At 48.7% G+C, this 23,538-nt stretch overlaps 1 protein-coding gene across 1 annotated transcript in view; it reads left to right on the top strand.

The window, feature by feature from the left end:
* CDK7 (cyclin dependent kinase 7) overlaps positions 1-23,292 on the top strand; it is a 53,676-nt gene extending 30,384 nt beyond the window's left edge. The window contains exons 6-12 of the mRNA XM_075342436.1: positions 11,955-12,065; positions 12,451-12,569; positions 14,054-14,153; positions 14,245-14,331; positions 15,576-15,725; positions 16,677-16,824; positions 22,659-23,292. Coding sequence (XP_075198551.1) covers positions 11,955-12,065; positions 12,451-12,569; positions 14,054-14,153; positions 14,245-14,331; positions 15,576-15,725; positions 16,677-16,824; positions 22,659-22,687 — 744 coding nt within the window. The 3' untranslated portion in view covers positions 22,688-23,292. The remainder of the gene's footprint in view (positions 1-11,954; positions 12,066-12,450; positions 12,570-14,053; positions 14,154-14,244; positions 14,332-15,575; positions 15,726-16,676; positions 16,825-22,658) is intronic.
* The last annotated feature ends 246 nt before the right edge of the window (positions 23,293-23,538 follow it).

Here is a 23,538-nt window from a genome sequence, read left to right as displayed (position 1 = left end):
CTTCTGCGGCCTAGTTACGTTTCGTTCCCGCCCCCAGCCCTGTCAGTCAGGGAAGGGGAGAGACGCTGTACAATAGTCAGCGCCGAGGGCTGGAGTCTTATTTACATACTCCAGCCCTCTCACTGGGCACAGTGGGACGCCAGTTTCCCGCTCTTTGTCTGCAGCACGCCCACGGCCCGCCCCTCTTCACAGGACGCCGGCAGCCATTCCTGCACGCAGTCTGAGCTGGAGAACGGACATAGCCCTGGGAGACCCAGACAGGGGATTCTGGCGACCACACACCCGCTGTTAAGCGGGCGGTAAGCAGCACCTAGGTGCTGACCCCACTAGTGCCACAGTGTTGTTTTGTGTACTTTTGTCTGTACCTATATATTGCACTGTACGGTCGCTTCTTGGCTTATACCCCTATATTGCTCTGAGGAGACAACAGCATGTCATCCGCAAAAAGCAAGGGTGCCAAGGCACAGGCTTTATATGCTGCCTGTACCGCATGTGGGGCTGATCTACCGGCAGGTTCCACTGACCCCCATTGTGTGCAATGTTCGGTCCCTGTGCCACTTCGTCAGCCGGAGTCTATGCTAGTAGTGGCCCAGGCAGAGACGCCTGTGAACCCTGCCCCGGTGACGGGGACAGAGTTTGCAGTTTTTGCTGATAAGATGTCTGTGACTATGACAAAAATTCTAGAAACTTTGCAGTCCAGGCCGGTCACTCAGACCATGGGCACTGCTGATTCAATGTTCCCCGGTCCCCCTCAGTTGGAACTAATCCGTGCTCCAAGGGGGGTCCCAGGCATCACAGGTTGAAGGCTCTGACTCGGACGACAGTCCCAGGCAGCCTAAGCGAGCTCGCTGGGAGAGACCCTCGGCGTCATCACGCTGGTCAGGGTCTCAGCGAGAGGATTCTCTGTATGATGAGACAGAGCTAGGTGATCAGGAGTCTAATCCTGAGACTGCTCTCAACCTGGATACCCCTGATGGTGACGCCATGGTGAATGATCTTATAGCGGCCATCAATAAACTGCTGGATATTTCTCCTCCAGCGGAGGAGGCAGCAGCACAGCAGGAGAAATTCCATTTCAGGTATCCCAAACGTAAATTGAGCTCTTTTCTGGACCACGCTGACTTCAGAGAAGCAGTCCAGAAACACCATGCTTATCCAGATAAGCGTTTCTCCAAACGTCTTAAGGATACACGTTATCCCTTTCCCCCTGACGTGATCAAACGCTGGACCCAGTGTCCAAAGGTGGACCCCCCAATCTCCAGGCTTGCGGCTAGATCCATAGTTGCAGTGGAAGATGGGGCTTCACTTAAAGATGCCAATGACAGACAGATGGACCTTTGGTTGAAATCTGTCTATGAAGCTATCGGCGCGTCGTTTGCTCCAGCATTCGCAGCCGTGTGGGCACTCCAAGCTATTTCAGCTGGTCTGGCGCAGGTGGACTCTGTCATACGTCCATCAGTGCCGCAAGTGGCGTCCTTGACCTCGCAAATGTCTGCGTTTGCGACTTACGCTATCAATGCGGTCTTGGACTCTACCAGCCGTACATCAATGGCGTCCGCCAACTCTGTGGTTTTACGCAGAGCCTTATGGTTAAAGGAATGGAAAGCAGATTCTGCTTCCAAAAAATGCTTAACCAGTTTGCCATTATCTCAAGACAGACTGTTTGGTGAGCAATTGGCGGAAATCATTAAACAGTCCAAGGGTAAGGACTCTTCCTTACCCCAGCCCAGATCAAGCAAACCTCAACAGTGGAGGGGACAGTCGAGGTTTCGGTCCTTTCGAGGTTCGGGCAGGGCCCAATTCTCCTCGTCCAAAAGGACTCAGAAGGAGCAGAGGAGCTCAGATTCCTGGCGGACTCACTCACGCCCAAAGAAAGCAGCCGGAGGAACCGCTTCCAAGCCGGCTGCCTCATGACTTTCGGCCTCCTCTCTCCGCATCCTCGGTCGGTGGCAGGCTCTCCCGCTTTTGCGGCATTTGGCTGCCACAGGTCAAAGACCGGTGGGTAACAGACATTTTGTCTCACGGGTACCGGATAGAGTTCAGTTCTCGTCCTCCGCCTCGGTTCTTCAGAACTTCCCCACATCCCGACCGAGCCGATGCTCTTCTGCAGGCGGTGTGCTCTCTAAGGGCAGAAGGAGTGGTGATCCCTGTTCCTCTTCAGGAACGAGGTCAAGGTTTTTACTCCAATCTGTTTGTGGTGCCAAAAAAGGACGGCTCTTTCCGTCCTGTTCTGGACCTAAAACTGCTCAACAAGCACGTGAAAACCAGGCGGTTCAGGATGGAATCTCTCCGCTCCGTCATTGCCTCGATGTCTCAAGGAGATTTCCTAGCATCAATAGACATCAAGGATGCTTATCTCCACGTGCCGATTGCTCCAGAGCACCAGCGTTTTCTACGCTTCGTTATAGGAGACGAACACCTTCAGTTCGTAGCCCTGCCATTTGGTCTGGCGACAGCCCCACGGGTTTTCACCAAGGTCATGGCAGCAGTGGTAGCAGTCTTGCATTCTCAGGGACACTCGGTGATCCCTTACTTGGAGTTCACTACAGACAGGGGTGCACTCTCTCCTTCAAGGCCAGTCGCACCCCTTAAGACGCCTCATGCACTTCCTGGGGAAGATAGTGGCAGCAATGGAGGCGGTCCCGTTTGCGCAGTTTCATCTGCGCCCACTTCAATGGGACATTCTCCGCCAATGGGACGGGAAGTCGACGTCCTTAGACAGGAAAGTCTCCCTTTCCCAGACGGCCAAGGACTCTCTTCAATGGTGGCTTCTTCCCACCTCATTATCACAAGGAAGGTCCTTCCTACCCCCATCCTGGGCGGTGGTCACGACAGACGCGAGTCTGTCAGGGTGGGGAGCAGTTTTTCTCCACCACAGGGCTCAGGGTACGTGGACTCAGCAGGAGTCCACCCTTCAGATCAATGTTCTGGAAATCAGGGCAGTGTATCTTGCCCTACAAGCCTTCCAGCAGTGGCTGGAAGGAAAGCAGATCCGAATTCAGTCGGACAACTCCACAGCGGTGGCATACATCAACCACCAAGGCGGGACACGCAGTCGGCAAGCCTTCCAGGAAGTCCGGCGGATTCTGATGTGGGTGGAAGCCACGGCCTCCACCATATCCGCAGTTCACATCCCCGGCGTAGAAAACTGGGAAGCGGCCTTCCTCAGTCGCCAGGGTATGGACGCAGGGGAATGGTCCCTTCACCCGGACGTGTTTCAGGAAATCTGTCGCCGCTGGGGAAGGCCGGACGTCGACCTAATGGCGTCCCGGCACAACAACAAGGTCCCAACTTTCATGGCACGGTCTCGCGATCACAGAGCTCTGGCGGCAGACGCCTTAGTGCAAGATTGGTCGCAGTTCCAGCTGCCCTATGTGTTTCCCCCTCTGGCACTCTTGCCCAGAGTGCTACGCAAGATCAGGTCCGATTGCCGCCGCGTCCTGCTCGTCGCCCCAGACTGGCCGAGGAGGTCGTGGTATCCGGATCTGTGGCATCACACGGTCGGCCAACCGTGGGCGCTACCAGACCGGCCAGACTTACTGTCACAAGGGCCGTTTTTCCATCTGAATTCTACGGCCCTGAACCTGACTGTGTGGCCATTGAGTCCTGGATACTAGCATCTTCAGGATTATCTCAAGGGGTCGTGGCCACCATGAGACAGGCTAGGAAGCCCACGTCTGCTAAGATCTACCACAGAACGTGGAAGATTTTCTTATCCTGGTGCTCGGCACAGGGAGTGTCCCCCTGGCCATTTGCATTGCCTACTTTTCTTTCCTTCCTGCAATCTGGTTTGGAAAAAGGCTTATCGCTCGGCTCCCTTAAAGGGCAAGTCTCAGCGCTATCGGTATTTTTTCAAAAGCGTCTAGCACGACTTCCTCAGGTACGCACGTTCCTGCAGGGGGTTTGTCACATCGTCCCTCCGTACAAACGGCCGTTAGATCCATGGGATCTGAACAGGGTACTAGTTGCTCTCCAGAAGCCGCCCTTCGAGCCTCTGAGGGATGTTTCACTTTCTCGACCTCACAGAAAGTGGCCTTTCTGGTAGCGGTCACGTCTCTTCGGAGGGTATCCGAGCTGGCAGCGCTGTCATCCAAAGCTCCCTTCCTGGTTTTTCACCAGGACAAGGTAGTGCTGCGCCCGATTCAGGAGTTTCTCCCTAAGGTGGTATCCTCTTTTCATCTCAATCAGGATATCTCCTTACCTTCCTTTTGTCCTCATCCAGTTCATCGGTATGAAAAGGATTTGCATTTGTTGGATCTCGTGAGAGCACTCAGAATCTACATTTCCCGCACGGCGCCCCTGCGCCGCTCGGATGCACTCTTTGTCCTTGTCGCTGGTAAGCGCAAAGGATCGCAGGCTTCCAAATCCACCCTGGCTCGATGGATCAAGGAACCAATTCTTGAAGCCTACCGTTCTGCTGGGCTTCCGGTTCCATCAGGGCTGAAGGCCCATTCTACCAGAGCCGTGGGTGCGTCCTGGGCATTACGACACCAGGCTACGGCTCAACAGGTGTGCCAGGCAGCTACCTGGTCGAGTCTGCACACTTTCACCAAACATTATCAGGTGCATACCTACGCTTCGGCGGACGCCAGCCTAGGTAGAAGAGTCCTGCAGGCGGCGGTTGCCTCCTCGTAGGGGAGGGCTGTTTTGCAGCTCTAACTTGAGGTATTAATTTACCCACCCAGGGACTGCTTTTGGACGTCCCAATCGTCTGGGTCTCCCAATGGAGCGCCGAAGAAGAAGGGAATTTTGTTACTTACCGTAAATTCCTTTTCTTCTAGCTCCAATTGGGAGACCCAGCACCCGCCCTGTTTCCTTCGGGATTTTTGTTTTTTTCGGGTACACATGTTGTTCATGTTGAACGGTTTCAGTTCTCCGATGTTACTTCGGATTGAATTTGTTTAAACCAGTTATTGGCTTTCCTCCTTCTTGCTTTAGCACTAAAACTGAGCAGCCCGTGATCCCACGGGGGGTGTATAGCCAGAAGGGGAGGGGCCTTACACTTTTTAGTGTAATGCTTTGTGTGGCCTCCGGAGGCAGTAGCTATACACCCAATCGTCTGGGTCTCCCAATTGGAGCTAGAAGAAAAGGAATTTACGGTAAGTAACAAAATTCCCTTCTTCTGTGACTTGTAGATTTGTGGGTCCCACTAATTGGATGCTCCCTGCTGCTCTATTTAGAGTCGGTGGTACATGACTGTTTGTCAATGCCATAGACTTAAGCGGGCTTTACACGCTACAATATTGCTAGCAATTGCTAGCGATCTCGTACGCAAAAGCACCCGCCCCCGTCGTGCATGCGATATTGTGTGATCACTGCCGCAGCGAACATTATCGCTACGGCAGCGTCACACGCAGTTACCTGGTCGGCGTCGTCGCTGTGACTGCCGAACAACCCCTCCCTCAAGGGGGAGGGATGTTCGGCATCACCGTGACGTCACTAAGCGGCCGGCCAATCAAAGCGGAGGGGCGGAGATGAGCGGGACGTAACATCCCGCCCACCTCCTTCCTTCCTCATTGCGGCCGGCCGCAGGTAAGGTGAGGTTCCTCGCTCCTGCGGTGTCGCACACAGCGATGTGTGCTGCCGCAGGAGCGACGAACAACATCGATAATCAATCATTGCCGATTTTTGGTTTTGGGACGACCTCTCCGTGGTGAACGATTTTCACCATTTTTGAGGTCGCTTAAGGTCGCTGGTCAGTGTCACACACTGCGATATCGTTAATGACGCCGGATGTGCTATCACTCACAATGTGACCCCGACGATAAAACATTAACGATATCGTAGCGTGTAAAGCCCCCTTTAAAGAGCAGCGCGGTGCAAGCACAACCCACTGCTGCACTGGGTTCCCCTAGCTCTGGTCTTGCATCTAGCGGAGAATGGGGAGGAACAGTCATCCATTCTGGAGCTTGATGTGCCTCCAAATAGTGGGGCCAGCAGAGATTTAACTTCTGGATGGTGGGTAATAACTCTCAGACTGGAAATCTTTTTAAAGCTATTTTCACAGTAGTACAGGTCACTGTGGAAAATGCCATCCAGTATCTTTGTCGCTCCATTGGGAGACCCAGACAATTGGGTGTATAGCTTCTGCCTCCGGAGGCCACACAAAGTATTACACTTTTAAAAAAGGGTAACCCCTCCCCTCTGCCTATACACCCTCCCGTGGATCACGGGCTCCTCAGTTTTATGCTTTGTGTGGAAGGAGGCACACATCCACTCATAGAAAAAAAAAAAAAAAGATTTCTCATACATAGTATGACGGATGGAAGAAAAGAGGTCCCCCTATGGGGTCCCCGGCATGCTCCCTTCTCACCCCACTATGTCGGCGGTGTTGTTAAGGTTGAGGTACCCATTGCGGGTACAAAGGCTGGAGCCACATGCCGTCTCCTTCACCATCCCTTATGCGGCTCTGGGAGAAGTGGGAGCCTCACCGGTCATTCACCTGCTGAGACCGTGCTCCATCCGCAGCCCCTGGTGGAACCTGCTGGACCGGAGCGGTTTCATCCCCAGGGACCGGGCCCTGCACCTTCAAGGTACTGTGTCCCCATCGGGGGGACGGTACGGGGAGAGAGGTCGCCTTTCTCCCCAGTAGCGCCGTCCGTTGTTTTTTCATCGGACTTCCCTGCCGGCCGTGCCTGCTTGTCGGGCACGGCCTTAAATTTAGTCCCCGGCTTCATCGCGGCCTAGTCGCGAAAAATCCCGCCCCCGGGCCTGCTTGTCAGGGGTAAGGGCGGGATTACCGACAGAGGGCTGGAGAATTTTTGCATGTCTCCCCTCCCCTCTCATTGACCACTATAGGGCCTCCAGATTCCCGTCTTTGCCGGCGCCGCTCATGGCTCCACTCCTCTATATATATATATATCTATATATATATATATCTATATATATATATATATATATATATATATATATATATAGATAGATATATTCCCATATACCCTCAGTGGTCGCTCTCCTAAGGGACACTTATTACTTACAGCATGTCGTCCACAAGGAGCAAAGCTACAAAGGCACAGATTTTTTTCGCGGCCTGTACCTCTTGTGGGGCTATGTCGCCTGCAGGATCCACCTACCCTCACTGTGATCAATGCTCGACTCTTGCTCAGCCAGAGCCTAGGGCACTTGTGGGCCCCTCGGCTCATGTAGCTCCTCCTGAGCAGGCTGCAGGGACAGAGGCACCGTCATTGGACTCTTTCGCGGAGAAACTCTCACTTTCTCAATCCATTGCACAGTCTATGGACAAATGGTCATCTAAGCTCCTTGAAGCATTGCAGTCCAGACCGGGCTCTTCACAGGCCCTGGCCCCTGTTAGTTTGTCTCCTCCAGGGCCTTCTCGGTCCGCGCCGCAGCGCGCTCCCAGGATAGCCCCTAGGTCCCAGGCGGAGGACTCCTGCCCGGATCGCAGTCCCAGACCGGCTAAGCGGCCTCGCTGGGACTCTTCCCCAGCCTCCTCACGCTGCTCTGGATCTCAGCTTGAGGACTCTCAGGATGACGAGGCGGACGTGGGAGCTCAGGGCTCTGACCCTGACTTCGCCCTCAACCTTGATACCCCTGAGGGGGACGCCTTAGTAAATGATCTTATTTCGTCCATCAACCAGGTGTTGGATCTCTCTCCCCCGCCTCCACCTGTAGAGGAGTCGGCTTCTCAGCAGGAGAAACACCAATTTAGATTCCCCAAACGTACGCGCAATACGTTCTTTGATCACTCTAACTTCAGGGACGCTGTCCAGAAGCCCAGAGCGGTCCTGGACAAGCGTTTTGCTAAAAGGCACTCTGACACGCGTTATCCCTTTCCACCTGAAGTCGTTAAGGGCTGGGCACACTCACCCAAGGTTGATCCTCCAGTCTCTAGATTGGCTGCTAGGTCCGTTGTGTCTGTTGCCGATGGCTCATCCCTGAAGGATGCCACTGACAGACAGAGCTCTTGGTGAAGTCTATTTATGAGGCCACGGGCGCGTCTTTTGCCCCGGCCTTTGCGGCTGTGTGGGCTCTCCAAGCAATCTCTGCATGTCTGACTGAGATCACTGCTGTCACGCGGAATTCTGCTCCACATGTGTCTTCCTTGACCTCTCAGGCATCAGCATTTTCGTCGAACGCCGTCCTGGACTCTGCTAGCCGTACGGCTGTGGCATCCTCTAACTCCGTGGAAGTCCGCAGGGCCATGTGGCTGCGCGAATGGAAAGCAGACTCTGCTTCCAAAAGGTTCTTAACTGGTTTGCCTTTTTCTGGCGAACGTTTGTTTGGCGAACGGTTGGATGAGATTATTAAGGAATCCTCGGGAAAGGACTCCTCCTTACCCCAGTCCAAACCTAAGAAACCTCAGCAGAGAAAAATCCAATCCAGGTTTCGGTCCTTTTGTCCCTCGGCCAAGCCCCAATCCTCTTCGTCCAACCGGCCGGAGAAAGGCCAGAGGAACTCTTATGCGTGGTGGTCCAAGTCACGCCCCCAAAAGGCCGCAGGAGGCACTGCCTCCAAGACGGCCTCCTCATGACTCTCGGCCTCATCTAGCCACATCCTCGGTCGGTGGCAGGCTCTCCCGCTTTGGCGACGCCTGGTGGCCACACGTTCAAGACCGATGGGTGAGAGACATTGTCTCATGGTTACAGGCTAGAGTTCAGCTCTCGACCTACGGCTCGTTTTTTCAGAACCTCCCCACCCCCCGCACAGGCCGACGCACTTTTTCAGGCGGTGGACGCTCTAAAGATGGAAGGAGTTGTGATTCCCGTTCCCCTTCAGGAACGTGGTCGCGGATTTTACTCCAACTTGTTCGTAGTGCGAAAAAAGGACGGGTCATTCCGTCCCGTTCTGGACCTCAAGCTGCTCAACAGACATGTGAGAACCAGACTGTTTCGGATGGAATCTCTCCGCTCGGTCATCGCCTCGATGTCACAAGGAGACTTCCTAGCATCGATCGACATCAAGGATGCTTATCTCCATGTGCCGATCGCACCCGAACATCAACGTTTCCTGCGTTTCGCCATCGGGGACGAACACCTCCAGTTCGTCGCATTGCCCTTCGGCCTGGCGACAGCCCCACGGGTCTTCACCAAAGTCATGGCATCCGTCGTGGCGGTCCTGCACTCTCAGGGCCACTCGGTGATCCCATACTTGGACGATCTCCTAGTCAGGGCCCCTTCTCGGGTGGCGTGTCAACGAAGTCTTACCGTCACTCTGGCGACTCTCCAGCAGTTCGGGTGGATCATCAATTTCCCGAAATCCAAGTTGACGCCGACCCAATCACTGACTTACCTCGGGATGGAGTTTCATACCCTTCCAGCGTTAGTCAAGCTACCGCGGGACAAACAGCTTTCTCTGCAGGTGGGGGTGCAGTCACTTCTTCGGAGTCAGTCACACCCCTTAAGGCGCCTCATGCACTTCCTGGGGAAGATGGTTGCAGCTATGGAGGCAGTGCCGTTCGCGCAATTCCATCTACGGCCACTCCAATGGGACATTCTTCGCAAATGGGACAAGAGTTCGGCTTCCCTCGAAAAGAACATCTCTCTTTCACTTGCAACCAAAACATCACTTCACTGGTGGCTCCTACCCACATCTCTGTCTCGGGGAAAATCCTTCCTTCCCCCAACCTGGGCCGTGGTCACCACTGACGCGAGCCTGTCAGGTTGGGGAGCGGTTTTTCTCCACCACAGGGCTCAAGGAACCTGGACTCCAATAGAATCGTCCCTTCAGATCAATATTCTGGAGATAAGGGCAGTATATCTAGCCCTATTGGCTTTCCATCGGTGGCTGGAGGGCAGGCAGATCCGAATCCAGTCGGACAACGCCACTGCCGTCGCCTACATCAACCACCAAGGCGGCACTCGCAGTCGTCAAGCCTTCCAGGAAGTCGGGCGGATTCTGCAGTGGGTGGAAGTCACAGGCTCCACCATCTCCGCAGTTCACATCCCGGGCGTGGAAAACTGGGAAGCAGATTTTCTCAGTCGTCAGGGCATGGACGCGGGGGAATGGTCTCTTCACCCAGACATGTTTCGAGAGATCTGTCGCCGCTGGGGAACGCCGGACGTCGATCTCATGGCGTCACGACACAACAAGGTCCCGGCCTTCATGGCTCGGTCTCAGGATCACAGAGCTCTGGCAGCGGACGCCTTGGTCCAGGATTGGTCGCAGTTTCGACTGCCATACGTGTTTCCACCTCTGGCAATGCTGCCCAGGGTACTACGCAAGATCCGGTCCGACTGCCGTCGCGCCATTCTCGTCGCTCCAGACTGGCCGAGGCGGTCGTGGTATCCGGATCTGTGGCATCTCATGGTGGGTCAACCGTGGGCACTTCCAGACCGCCCAGACTTGCTGTCACAAGGGCCGTTTTTCCATCTGAATTCTGTGGCCCTCAACCTGACTGTGTGGCCATTGAGTCCTGGCTCCTAGCGTCTTCAGGGTTATCTCAGGATGTCATTGCCACCATGAGACAAGCCAGGAAGCCAACGTCCGCCAAGATCTATTACAGGTCTTGGCAAATCTTCTTATCCTGGTGCTCTGATAACGGTTTTCCTCCATGGCCGTTTGCTTTACCCACATTTCTTTCATTCCTACAATCTGGAATGGACAAGGGTTTGTCCCTCGGCTCTCTCAAGGGCCAAGTGTCGGCGCTCTCCGTGTTTTTTCAAAAGCGTCTAGCCAGGCTTCCGCAGGTCCGCACGTTCCTGCAGGGGGTTTGCCACATGGTCCCACTTTACAAACGTCCGTTGGAACCTTGGGATCTTAACAGGGTTCTGATGGCTCTTCAAAAGCCGCCTTTTGAGCCGCTGCGGGATGTCTCTCTCTCCCGTCTTTCTCAGAAGGTGGCCTTCCTGGTGGCGGTCACATCACTTCGGAGAGTGTCTGAGCTTGCAGCGCTGTCATCCAAAGCCCCCTTCCTGGTTTTTCACCAGGATAAGGTGGTTCTGCGTCCTGTCCCGGAATTTCTCCCTAAGGTGGTATCCCCTTTTCATCTAAATCAGGATATCTCCTTGCCTTCCTTTTGCCCTAATCCAATTCACCAGTGTGAAAAGGATTTGCACTCTTTGGATCTAGTGAGAGCACTCCGGTTCTACGTGTCTCGCACGGCGCCCCTGCGCCGTTCAGACGCGCTCTGTCCTTGTCGCTGGCCAGCGTAAGGGCTCTCAGGCCTCCAAGTCAACCTTGGCTCGGTGGATCAAGGAATAGATTCTCGAGGCCTACCGTTCTTCTGGGCTTCCATTTCCTTCAGGGTTGAAAGCCCATTCTACCAGAGCCGTAGGTGCGTCCTGTGCTTTGCGGCACCGGGCGACGGCTCAGCAGGTGTGTCAGGCAGCTACGTGGTCTAGTCTGCACACTTTCACGAAGCACTATCAAGTGCATGCCTATGCTTCGGCAGACGCCAGTCTAGGTAAGCGAGTCCTCCAGGCGGCGGTTGCCCACCTGTAAGAGGGGGCCGTTTTCGGCTCCTTTTTATTGAGGTATTCTTTTACCCACCCAGGGACTGCTCTTGGACGTCCCAATTGTCTGGGTCTCCCAATGGAGCGACAAAGAAAAAGCGAATTTTGTTTACCGTAAATTCCTTTTCTTCTAGCTCCTATTGGGAGACCCAGCACCCACCCCTGTGCCCTTCGGGCTGGTTGTTCTTTTGTGTACACATGTTGTTGATGTTGATTTGTTCTTATGGTTCATGGTCTTCAGTTCTCCGAACATCCTTCGGATTGAATTTGTCCTAGACCAATTTATAAGTTTTCTCCTTCCTGCTTTTGCACCAAAACTGAGGAGCCCGTGATCCACGGGAGGGTGTATAGGCAGGGGGGATGGGTTACACTTTTTTTAAAAGTGTAATACTTTGTGTGGCCTCCGGAGGCAGAAGCTATACACCCAATTGTCTGGGTCTCTCAATAGGAGCTAGAAGAAAAGGAATTTACGGTAAGTAAACAAAATTCCCTTTTTTGTAATTACCAGATGTAATATATCCTAAGGTGTCATTCTCTCTCCAGGCAATTATAAGGGATACGAGCTTGGTCTTAACGCCGGCACATATTAAATCCTACATGCTGATGACTCTGCAAGGACTGGAGTACTTGCACCATCTGTGGATCCTGCATAGGGTGAGCGATTCTGTATGACTGCGACCTGTGCGATCCTGCTGTAAGCCCACTGGAGCTGATGATGCGGGGACCAAAATGCAGTTCCACTAATATGCATGTGAAGGCCACAAAAGGCAAGGCTTTACTTTTAGGTTGGAATCCCTTTTCATAAAAAATTTTTGGGTGTATTTTTTTATTTTTTTTTGAGCCAAAACAAGGCGTGGATTCAAAAGGAGTGTAGAATATAGTGCACAGTGTTACCACTGTAATGTGGCCATGGCCGTCTTATGTGAGGTGGAGATGGGCTTCAGATCTTATCATGGTGAATCATGTCGGTGATGTGCGTTACGTGTGATACCAGACAGGGACAGTATCATATTTGTGACATCCAATTTGTCTTTTGCAGGATTTAAAGCCAAATAATTTGCTGCTAGATGAGAACGGGGTCCTTAAACTGGCTGATTTTGGTCTGGCTAAATCATTTGGGAGTCCCAACAGAATTTACACTCATCAAGTGGTAACGAGGTATGTGACGTGGTTGTATTATTTTACAAGACTGGAGCACGATGAGACTTGGTGAACACAGAGTTTAAGGAGCTGAAACACTCCAAAACTTAAAATTCCTCAAATCTTTTGCAAAAAGATTGTGTGAACATAGGCGAAGGTCAACAGCAGCGGAGCTTCAGAGGTGTTGTCCCTATATAAATCTTCATTCTTCCTGCTTCGCAAAAGGAAGGGGCAAGTGCAGTGCGCCCCTGAGGAATCAAGGTTCAGACCATCGGCGTTGCCCGAACTTCTTGCCTCTTCCAGGTTGCTGGCAAGAGGCAGTTTTTGCCACTTCAGCCTGGGTGACACACGGAGGCTGCTCGATTCCCGCAATACAGCCAGAGTCAGAGCCATGCAAGCAGACTGAAAAGCATGGCGGCTGCTCCTACCCCACACTCTCTGCCTAGGTAACCACGCCAAGACTGCAGGGGGCCATTAACCTAGGCAATAATCAGTAAAATTAAAAACTCTTGCATTTGAGACAATAGCTAAATTGCAAACGTTCATGTTTTTAATAGCACTTTGTTGTTGTTGTTATTTATAGAGCACCATTGATTCCATAATACTGTACATGAGAAGGGGTAACATACAGAATACATATACAATTTACAATACTCAGACTAGTACAGAGGGAAGAGGGCCCTGCCCTTGCAGGCTTACATTCTATAGGATTTTGGGAAAGAGACAGGTGGGGTGTAAGTTGGGCGGCAGCTCTGCATGGTGGTGGGGCGGCAGCTCTGCACGGTGGTGGGGCGGCAGCTCTGCACGGTGGTGGGGCGGCAGCTCTGCACGGTGGTGGGGCGGTGAGGTCATTGTAGATTATAGGCATTTCTGAAGAGATGAGTTTTCAAGTTCCGTTTGAAGCTTGCAAGTGTAGAAGAAAGTCTGATGTGTTGAGGCAGCGAGTTCCAGAAGACTGGGGCTGCTCGGGAGAAAGCTTGGAGTCGGTTGCATGAGGAGCGAATGAGAGAGGAGGAAAGGAGGAGATCTTGGGAGGACCGGAGGTGGCGTTTTGGAGTGTAGTGGGAGATTAGTTCAGAGATATATGGAGGAGACAGATTACGGACAGTTTTGTAAGTCAGTGTTAGTAGTTTGAATTGGATACGGTGGAAGATTGGGAGCCAATGGAGGGATTTGCAGAGAGAAGTGGGGTGGTATTGAGGAGAGAGGTGGATCAGTTGGGCAGCAGAATTAAGGATGTACTGGAGCGAGGCGAGTGTTAGCAGAGAGGCCGCAGAGGAGGATGTTGCAGTAATCGAGGCGGGAGATTATGAGGGCATGCACTGGCATTTTTGTAGATTGAGAATTGAGGAAAGGGCGGATTCTGGAAATATTTTTGAGAACATGGGACAACCACCTTTTTAAGAGAGTGATGTGGATCCTGGCCAGTTAAAGGCTTTCCTATGTGCAAAATTCATTAACTTAAGCCTGCTGAAATATCTGAGTGTCCTCTTTCTTCCTAGGTGGTACCGGTCACCTGAGTTACTCTTTGGCGCTAGGATGTATGGCGTGGGCGTGGACATGTGGGCAGTGGGTTGTATTCTAGCAGAACTCTTGCTAAGGGTAAGTTATAGAATTTGGGTTGATGTTAATGAGACCAAAAATGGAAAGGTTGCTTTTTGTCATTTTATAACTAAGTACCTATTTAATATAGGTCCCATTTCTACCTGGGGATTCAGATCTCGATCAACTTACAAGAATATTTGAGACTTTGGGCACCCCAACAGAGGAGCAGTGGCCTGTGAGTATCATGAATATCTGGACTGGATGTGCTCGGAGTTACAGATGGCCAACAAATGCAGACCTTGTATGATGGTTGTATAAGTTGTTGAGCCTTGCGCACTTTCAAATGTTCCATGTTCCTCCTGCGACTGGGGCTGCACGGTGAGTTTGGCTGCAACACCTAACAATCAAAGTTCAGTAGGTGTTGCTGCTACATTGCAGTGAAATACTAGTGAATGGGGTCTCATTGCAAGCACCCCCTCCACCCAGGGGTACTGCAACAAGCAAATTGTAAAAAATCTGCCACTGTTGAATGACTTGCTAGTTGTGGATGCAGCGCACTTAGGGTCACAGTGCCACTCTGTTCACTTGTATGGTGCTGTGATGTAGCAGCGACACCTTGCAAACTTTGGTCGTCAGACAGGTGTCTTTGCTAAACTCGCCGGGTAATGTCATCCTATGGTGCGTGCCCACGATCAGTGTTTGCAACTGCTACCAAAACGCTGCGTTGTACAGTACAAGCATAGTGGTTGGATTTCTAGAAATCCTGTGCCCGCTGTGCTTGTTTTTTCCACAGCAAACACTGACCTGTTGTGCGTCTTTCCAGATCGCAGCATGTCAATTGTTTGCTGCAGATTTGCATGCGTCCTCTGTAGGGAGAACACGAGCGAGAGAGACCGCAGCGCACTGAACCCTGATCTTGGGTGCGAGCAGCTGCAGTCTCCTGCGGCGGAGGCTCGCGGCCCTGCAGGTCAGGACCCAGTGAGTCCTGATCGTGGGCACAAACCCTAATGATGCTCTTTACGTTATGAGCAAAATGTTAGATATTCTTCCTTTTTAAAGCTAGATGGCTACAGAATCTGTCAAAAAAAATGAAAACCTTCCCATGAAGCATTGTCTATAATGCAGTGCCGTACAATAGTACAGAGTGCCTGTGCTCCTTTTAAAGACTTTGTACCAGGTTGGCAAACTATCACCTATGTATGCTATAAGTGATGACCTGCTGGTCTTTGGGAGTTTGATTTGAGTTGAGTTTCAACAGAGCCCCAATTGGATGGCACATAGGACAAACGTGTGCACTCGCTTCACTCCTTGTCTATTTTACTGCTGGAGAAAGCGGAGTGCCGCACTTGGCGATCTCCAGCAGTCTCATAGAGCATGAGTGGAGCTCGACCTCTAATCAGTCCAGGGATGGTGGTAGGTAGATTGCAATTTATAATAAGATAATATTGCTGATGAGTGCCATTTGTCTTTGCCTTTCAGGGAATGTCCAGTTTACCAGATTACGTGACATTTAAAAGCTTTCCTGGGACCCCGCTCCAACTCATATTCAGCGCAGCAGGGGACGATCTCCTTGAGCTTCTACAGGGTTTATTCACTTTCAGTCCTTGTTCAAGATTCACGGCTTCACAAGTACGTTGCTCCCTTCTTTTTTTTTTTTTTTTTTTTTTTTATTTATGTTTTTAAGAAATTGAGGTTTGTGCATAGTTCCTAGATTAACCATTAGAACACATACCTGGGGCCTCGCAGGCCTGCTAGGTTACTTGTTTTGTATGGTAGATTTCTATGGTTGCGTGTTCTAGGTTTAAAAGGGGTTGTCCACTTCTTGGACAATCCCTTTTCAAGCGATTTCATAAAGGACAACTTTTTATCAATCTGAGTGTTTGCCCCCATGAAAACAAAATCACTTATTCTGCCAGTATCGGCACACGCTCTCCGGGGCTCACACGAGCTTGTTGCATCATACAACACTATCACCACCGGCTTCCTCCTCTTTGCCTTCAGACGAATCGAACATCAAGAGGAAGTCAGAGCTGTGGCTGGAGGGGAGTAATTTTGATTTAATGGGGGGCAAACGCTCAGATTGAGAAAAAGTTGTCCTTTATGAAATCATTCACTCCACACAATGCAACTGGAACATAAAATATGGCAGAGGAACACATTCTGGAGGATTAGTACGGCGCGTGTATCCACCGAACAGCAGGCGATTTAATGCCAACTGACTGATCTTTGTTTCCAACAAGATCTATTTGGGAGGTCCCCATTACGCCAAAATCCATGTCTGGTTAGTTTTTATCTAATGTGTTTGGGTCCTTGACTGGATTCCCCAAATAACTACATTTCAGCAAGGAAAAGGTGGAAGTGCGATATCTACTCTCATCAGCACTTGCTATAAAGTCTACCAGTAGACCGTAAGAATGGGGGGTCAATAACTCTCGAGTTTTTTGTTTTGTGTTTTTTTTTTTGGGGGGGGTTGTTTATTGGTGTTTTCTCAATTTAGCTTTGCTGATATATATCTTGACCACTATTAGTTTGGTAATATCATTTATTTTTTATTTTGTTTTTTTTTCTCCATTGCTTTAGGCATTGCGGAAAAAGTATTTTAGCAACAGACCGGCACCAACCCCTGGACACCTATTACCAAGGCCCAACTGTTCTGTGGAAGCACTGAAAGAACAGCAAAACCTTACCTTAGGCATAAAAAGGAAACGGGTGGAAGGCTCAGAACAAAGTAGGTCACTGACTGCTACAGGTTTTGTTTTCTAAACTTAGAAAAGAGTAGTGTGGGTACCAACCACAGCCCACACCGTGATATGGCTGTGTGCCGTAGGCGTCGTCCTGAAAATGTCAGCGGTGTGGACTTCAAATAATGGTGCCCGGAGTTGGTGCATGTGTAGATAGAGCTCTCGGCTGAAGATCTCATCTGCACGTGCTCCGGCTCAAGCCCATTGATCTCGCGGCAGTGGACTTAAGGAAAATGGCACCCGGAGGTGGCGCATGCGCAGATGAGATCTTGGACTGAGAGCTCCATCTGTGCACGTGCCGACTCTGGGCACCATTTCTTCGAAGCCTGCACTGCTGACAGTTTCTCTGGAAGTTGCCTGCAGCAAGCATCTGGGACACCCTCTGCAGCATCACCCTACTCCACCACCGCCCCTGCCTCCTGTAACACTTCACCACCACTGCTGCCACCCGCACCCGGTAAGACAAGTCCAAATTGTAAGACGGACCTCAATTTTTTTTTTTTCCCTTTAAATTTGGGTTGCGTCTTATAATCCGGTGCGTCATATAAACCGAAAAATACTGTCCAAAAGAGGGCTAGCCCCTTTGAATCCATAATCTTATGAAATGCACCCTTTACAGTCCAATAATAAAAGTAGAAAAAGGTGTCAGTTTATACATATTACTGAGCAAACAATTTAGGTATGTGTGAAAATAATTGCTTAAAAAAAAAAATAGTACTGCTAATAGATCCGGAATCCGGTGCCCATATAAACCAATGGGGACCAGAATCCGGAGATTAAAAACGTTGGTGGAAGGGATAGGAGCGCGCGCGGTATATACTCACCCAGGCTGTGTCATGGTGGCAAACTCCTTCCGGAGCTGACAATTCAATATTCACTGTTTTCCACGCCCACAGGCGCGTGTAATTTGTTGCACTTAGACGCGCCCCCACCCTGAGTGGCAGCGCGTCAGCTTACTGCAACCAATTACAGGCGCCAGGACGGCCGGTGGGGCCGGGAAAGCAGTGCAAGTGTCTGCGGCTCAGTATGGTGAGTGTGCATGTAGAGAGAAACACATGCGGCCCGCTCCTGTCAGAAGAGTGTGCAGCTCTGCCAGTGATGTGATGTCAAACTCGTACAAGTCTGGCATCCCATCACCTGGCATGGCCTGCACTCTCTGAACATGAGAACACCTAGAAATACATGCACACTCCTGTCAGAAGAGTGTGCGGCTGTGTGGGTTATGCGATGTCAGACTAGTGTGAGTCCCTCGCAAGTGTGGCTTCGGTCTAAGAAAAACCACATGTGTTTTTGTTTTTTCGTTTTTTTTGGGTTTTTTTATTTTAAATTAAAAAAAGACATGCGGTCCCCCCCTAATTTTGATCCCCAGCCAAGATAAAGCCGGCTCGGGGCTAGTATTCTCAGCTCGCAACCGCCCCGTATTGCTGCATCTATTAGATGTGACAATTTTGGTGCTTTACTGGCTCTTCTCGATTGCCCTGGTGCAGTGGCAATCGGGGTAATAACAGCACACATCTGCTACTACGCCGTAGATTAGTGATGGCATAGGAGTCTGAGACACCTGCATCAATCTATAAGTGACAGTAAATAAACACAACCACAGAGAAAAATCCTTTATTTGAAAAAAAAAATAAAAACACACACCCTCCTTCACCACTTTATTAACCCTCAAGACCCTGCAGGTCTGGCGTAATCCACAAAAGGTCCCACGACGACTCATCCAGCTCTGCTACATCTCACAGCTAGCAGCCATAGAGAATGACCGCCGGCTGTGAGTGTAGCTTATAACTGAGCGCGATGAGCAATGTCTGCAGGCAGACGCTGTCACAGGCTGGGGGTGCGTCTGACTGCAACTAATCACAGATGACAGGACGGCTGGTGGGCGGGGAAAGCACGAAAAGCTGCGCAGTACAGGAATTGAATGCGCGAACCAGAAGCAGTTTGCCGCTATGACACCAAGTCTCCGTAAGTAAGAAACTCACTTAACTCTTGTGTTTTTTTTATTTTTTTCAATCAATTTTCCCAGTGCCGGATCTGGATCGTGCATCCGGGCATCTTTGAAACCGCGCGGATCTGGACTTTTAGAGTCTGGATCTGCTCAGCCCTATTTATCACTTAACAAAATACCAAGTGAATAAAAAAAGGGAAATCTTAATCAAACAAATATTTGGTGTGGTCACCCATTAATATTTTCTAAAACATTTTTACTTTGCAGCATTTTTTTCTACACTTGCCTAAAGCTTGCATATTATTGGATATTTTATATAATAAATGCAAAAACGTATACTAAAGTGTGTACACTGCCCAAGCCCAGGTCCATAACTCCATAACTAGAAAATCTTAAAGGTAACCTGTCAGGTGCAATATGCACTCAGAGCTACGAGCAGTTCTGAGTGTATATTTTTAATCCCTGCCTAACTGTCTCTGTATCTAGTAGCATAGATAAAGAGATCTTTAGAAAAAGTATTTCTAACAATCTTTTATCATATGTTAATGAGGCCAGCGACTAGTCGCTAGGGCGTTACTTCCCTTGGCTAGTCGGCCCCCTAAGCATGTAACCACACCCCTGTGGGCGTGGTAACATGCTAATGAATACAGGGGCATGATCGCGCTCACCTCTCTGCTGCCACTGAGGCAGACACTGTATTTTGGCTCAGTGTGATGATCCCTGGACATGCTTGCTATGAAGCCGGGTGTATGCGTCCTGGCTTCAAGCTTGTGTAGTGCACGTGACTGGAAGTGCCAGTGACTTCTAATCATGCGCACTGACCCTATGCCCAGCATTCTGAAGCAGTGCAATGGACACTGGTACGTGTGCCACTGCCAATGAGGTCGTTGGGCAGTGGGCATTTAATAGCATGTTGGCATGGCCCTATGGGTGTGCTTACATGCTAAGAGGGCAGAATGAGCGCAGGAACTAATTACCTTGTGATTAGTCCCTGCACTCATTAGCATATCATAAAGGATCTTTAGAGATCTCTTTATGCTAGTGTAGACAGGGACAGTTAGGCAGGGATTATCATTATGTACACAGAACTGCTCTTGGTTCTGGATGCATTTTGCACCGGACAGGTTCCCTTTTGACCAAGAAGGTCTTGGACGCTGATTCATCAAAGCTTTTGTAGCAGAAACCTGGGAGTAAGTGTTGCGACTTTTGTTTATCAAACTACTTTTCACCAACCCCGCTAGCGAAGCCGGGAGAGACAGGGAGTGGTGACGCCTTCTCTTGTATTTCATGACGAGCTGTGGTGTATTATACGCCATAAATCTTAGTGAGATTTCTGGTAAGGATCACAGCACTTTGACCCGCCGGATTTCATGAAGAAGCGTACACCTTTTTAATGCATAAGATGCCTCTGACTCCAGCATGACCCTCAAGACTGGTATGGATGCATTCAGGCATAAAAGGTGACACATAAGTGATAAGAATAAAAAGTGGTAGAAAAGGGAGCAAAGTGGTGTGTGGTGGTTTTAAATAAAAATTTTAATATCTGACTTCTCTGACTCTGCTTAGTTACTTACTGCTCAGGCTAAATGTATAATTATCATCTACAAACTCATTCTCAATCATTTTTCTGTACTGTGAAATAAATTTTTGCTAATGCACCCAATGTTCCAGAAAATATCTCTATCCAGCATTTGATTCTGAATTGTAATGTGAATGATACAGCATCTGATTACACACAGTGTATTACCACTTATGTTGAGCATTGTGTTGTGTTTTTGTTTTCCTTTGTTCTGAAAGTACAGAATATTACACATATAATACAGTAGAATTATACTTACTGCTATGTGACTGTTCAATCCAGAATGTGATAATGACATTTACCACTAAACTTCTTCTCCTGTAAGGTTAAGGTCAGATGGCAAAAACTGCAATCAACAGCAGCACAAGACATTTTTGTCCTTTTTTTCGTTTTTTCTTTTTTTTATTTGTTTCCTCTAAAACCACAATAAAAATAAAGCATTCTGCATTTCTAGCAATCTATTACCTTTTTTTTTTTTTTTTTAATTTTTTTTTTTACGTCGATCCTGTTAATCAGGGTGCAAGAAATCAATATACCGTTGAAACCTGAAGTTTACATACACCATCTATAAAGACACATCTGCATGTTTTTCTCACTGTCTGACATGAAATCAGAATAAACCTTTCCCGTTTTAGGTCAATTAGGAACCAAAATTATTTATATTTGCCAAATCCCAGAATAATGAGAGAGAATGTTTTAAGGCAATTTTATTACTTTCTGCAAAAGTTTACGTCCATTTCATTTGTATTTGGTACCATTTGCTTTTACTTTGTATGACTTGGGTTAAATGTTTTCAATATCCTTCCATATGATTCTCATAATAGTTGGTAGGAATTTGGGCCTATTCTCCCTTACAGAACTGGTGTAACTGAGCCATGTCTGTTGGTCGCCTTGCTTGCACCGGCCTTTTCAGCTTTGCCCATAAATTTTCAGTAGGATTGAGATTAAGGCTTAGTTAATGTTATGGAGTAGCCATCAATGTTATCCTTAAGCCACTTTGTAACCAGTTTGGCAGTATGCTTCAGGTCATTGTCCATTTGGAAGACTCATTTCCGCTCAAACTAAGTTCATGGCTGATGTCTTGAGGAATTTTTTTTTTTTTTTTCCCAGTATTTCCACTTTTTTCCTTATGATGCCATCTATTATGTGAAGTGCACCAGTCCCTCCTACTGCAAAACAACCCCACACCATGATGCTGCCACCCCCGTGTTTCACAGTAGGAATGGTGTTCTTGACCTTTTTAGCTTCTCCCCTTTTTCCTCCAAACATAACGATGGTTATTATGGCCAAACAGTTCCATTTTAGTTTCATCACCACAGGATGGCTCCAATAATTGATGGTTTTGTTCCTGTGTGCATTGGCAAACATTAATCTGGCTTTTTTATGTTTCTTTTGGAGTAATGGCTTTTTCCTGATCGTGGTTTTTCAGCCCATGTTGATACAGTACTAGTTTCACTGTGGATAATGACAACCTTACCAGCTTCCACCAACATCTTCACAAGGTCTTTTGCGTTTTGTCTTTGGTTGATATCCACATGTCTGACCAAAGCACGTTCATCTCTGGTACACAGAAACGGTCTCCTTCCTGAGTGGTATGATGGCTGGACATTCCCATCTTGTTTGTACAGATGAACAAGGCATTTTCAGGTATCTGGAAATTGCACCCAAGGATGAACCAGACTTGTGCAAGTCCACAATTCTCTTCCTGAGATCTTGGCTGATTTCTTTTGACTTTCCCATGATGCTACACAAAGAAGCAGTGTGTTTCAGGTGTGCACAAAAATACATCCACAGGTGTGTCTCTAATTAGCTCAGATGTTGCCAATCAACCTATCAGAAGTTTCCAAAGACATGACATCATCATATGGGCTGTCCCATATTGCTTAAAGGCATAGTACTCTTAGTGTTTGAACTTTTGACTTTTCAGAAAGTAATAAAAATGCCTTAAAACATTGTCACTCTCATTATTCTGGCATTTGGCAAATATAAATAATTTTGGTTTCTAATTGACCTAAAATGGCAAAGGTTTATTCTGATTTCATGTCATATAGTGAGAAAAACATGCAGATGTGTCTTTTTAGATAGTGGCATATGGTTGACACCCAGAAGTTTACATACACTAAGCGTGTACACTGGCATATGTCACCCACTGACAAAAAGTATACCATGTGGCTTCTGTGTATTATATTCTGATTCTATTTTTTTTCATGCCTTTTTTAATTTCATGATTTGATATTTCTATTGTGTTGACCATTTTCTCCCCCCCCCCCCCCCCCAACCCCTTCTTCTTTCAGAGGACATTGTGAAAAAGTTGAACTTTTGAAGACGTACCGATAATACCGAAAATAAATGCTGCTATTACAAACATCATCTTTGGACATGACGACCTATACGGGACGTGAACATCGACTCTGTAATATAATGTATAATAGTTTTTCCTACTGTTTATGGTAACAATATATATATATTTTAACTTTAGCTGCCCTGTATGAACATCTCTACTCAACCCCCCCAATAATTATATTTATATATTTAATTTGTTTTCCCCAAGTTATGAATCTGGTTATTAGAGATGTGGTTTACTGTAATAATCTATTAATAAATCTTCCCTTTGGTAAGACCTATAACCCTGGAAATGCAGCAGAAGTCCTAGTGTAAAGAAACTAAATAGAAAATACACACAAAAAACAGGTCATCTTCTCCATTCCTCGGGTATTACTTCACTCTCAGATTGCAATCTAAAGTGTGACCTGTACAAAGGAGGAGGATAGTCCGTTACTTCATCCTGACAATCCGGTGCCAACTGTCTACAAAAGGAAAGATCCTCCTCACCTCCTTACAGAAGAGCGTGACGCTCGTTGCTTTATTTACCCCAACAGTAACTGATCTCAGATGTTTTTTTTGTGTAGATTAAATGTACAAATGCTGGGTTTCCTGCTCGAATTATTTCACAGAAGTGTAAAATTTTGTTTTATATTAGGCTACTTTCACACTTCAGTCTTTTTGCATCAGTCACAATCTGTTGCCTTGAGAACATACGGTATCCTAAATATTTTGCTGGATTCAGATTTTTTCCCCCTCCATAGACTCGTATTAACGATGGATTGTGACTGATGGCATTGCGTTGCATATCCACCATGCGATGGATCAATCGTGGAATGACTGACTGACTGA

Source organism: Anomaloglossus baeobatrachus, chromosome 1, assembly GCF_048569485.1.
Source record: "Anomaloglossus baeobatrachus isolate aAnoBae1 chromosome 1, aAnoBae1.hap1, whole genome shotgun sequence".
Lineage (NCBI taxonomy): Eukaryota > Metazoa > Chordata > Amphibia > Anura > Aromobatidae > Anomaloglossus > Anomaloglossus baeobatrachus.
Note: the sequence above shows the minus strand (reverse complement) of the source record. Positions and strands in the feature narration are given on the sequence as shown.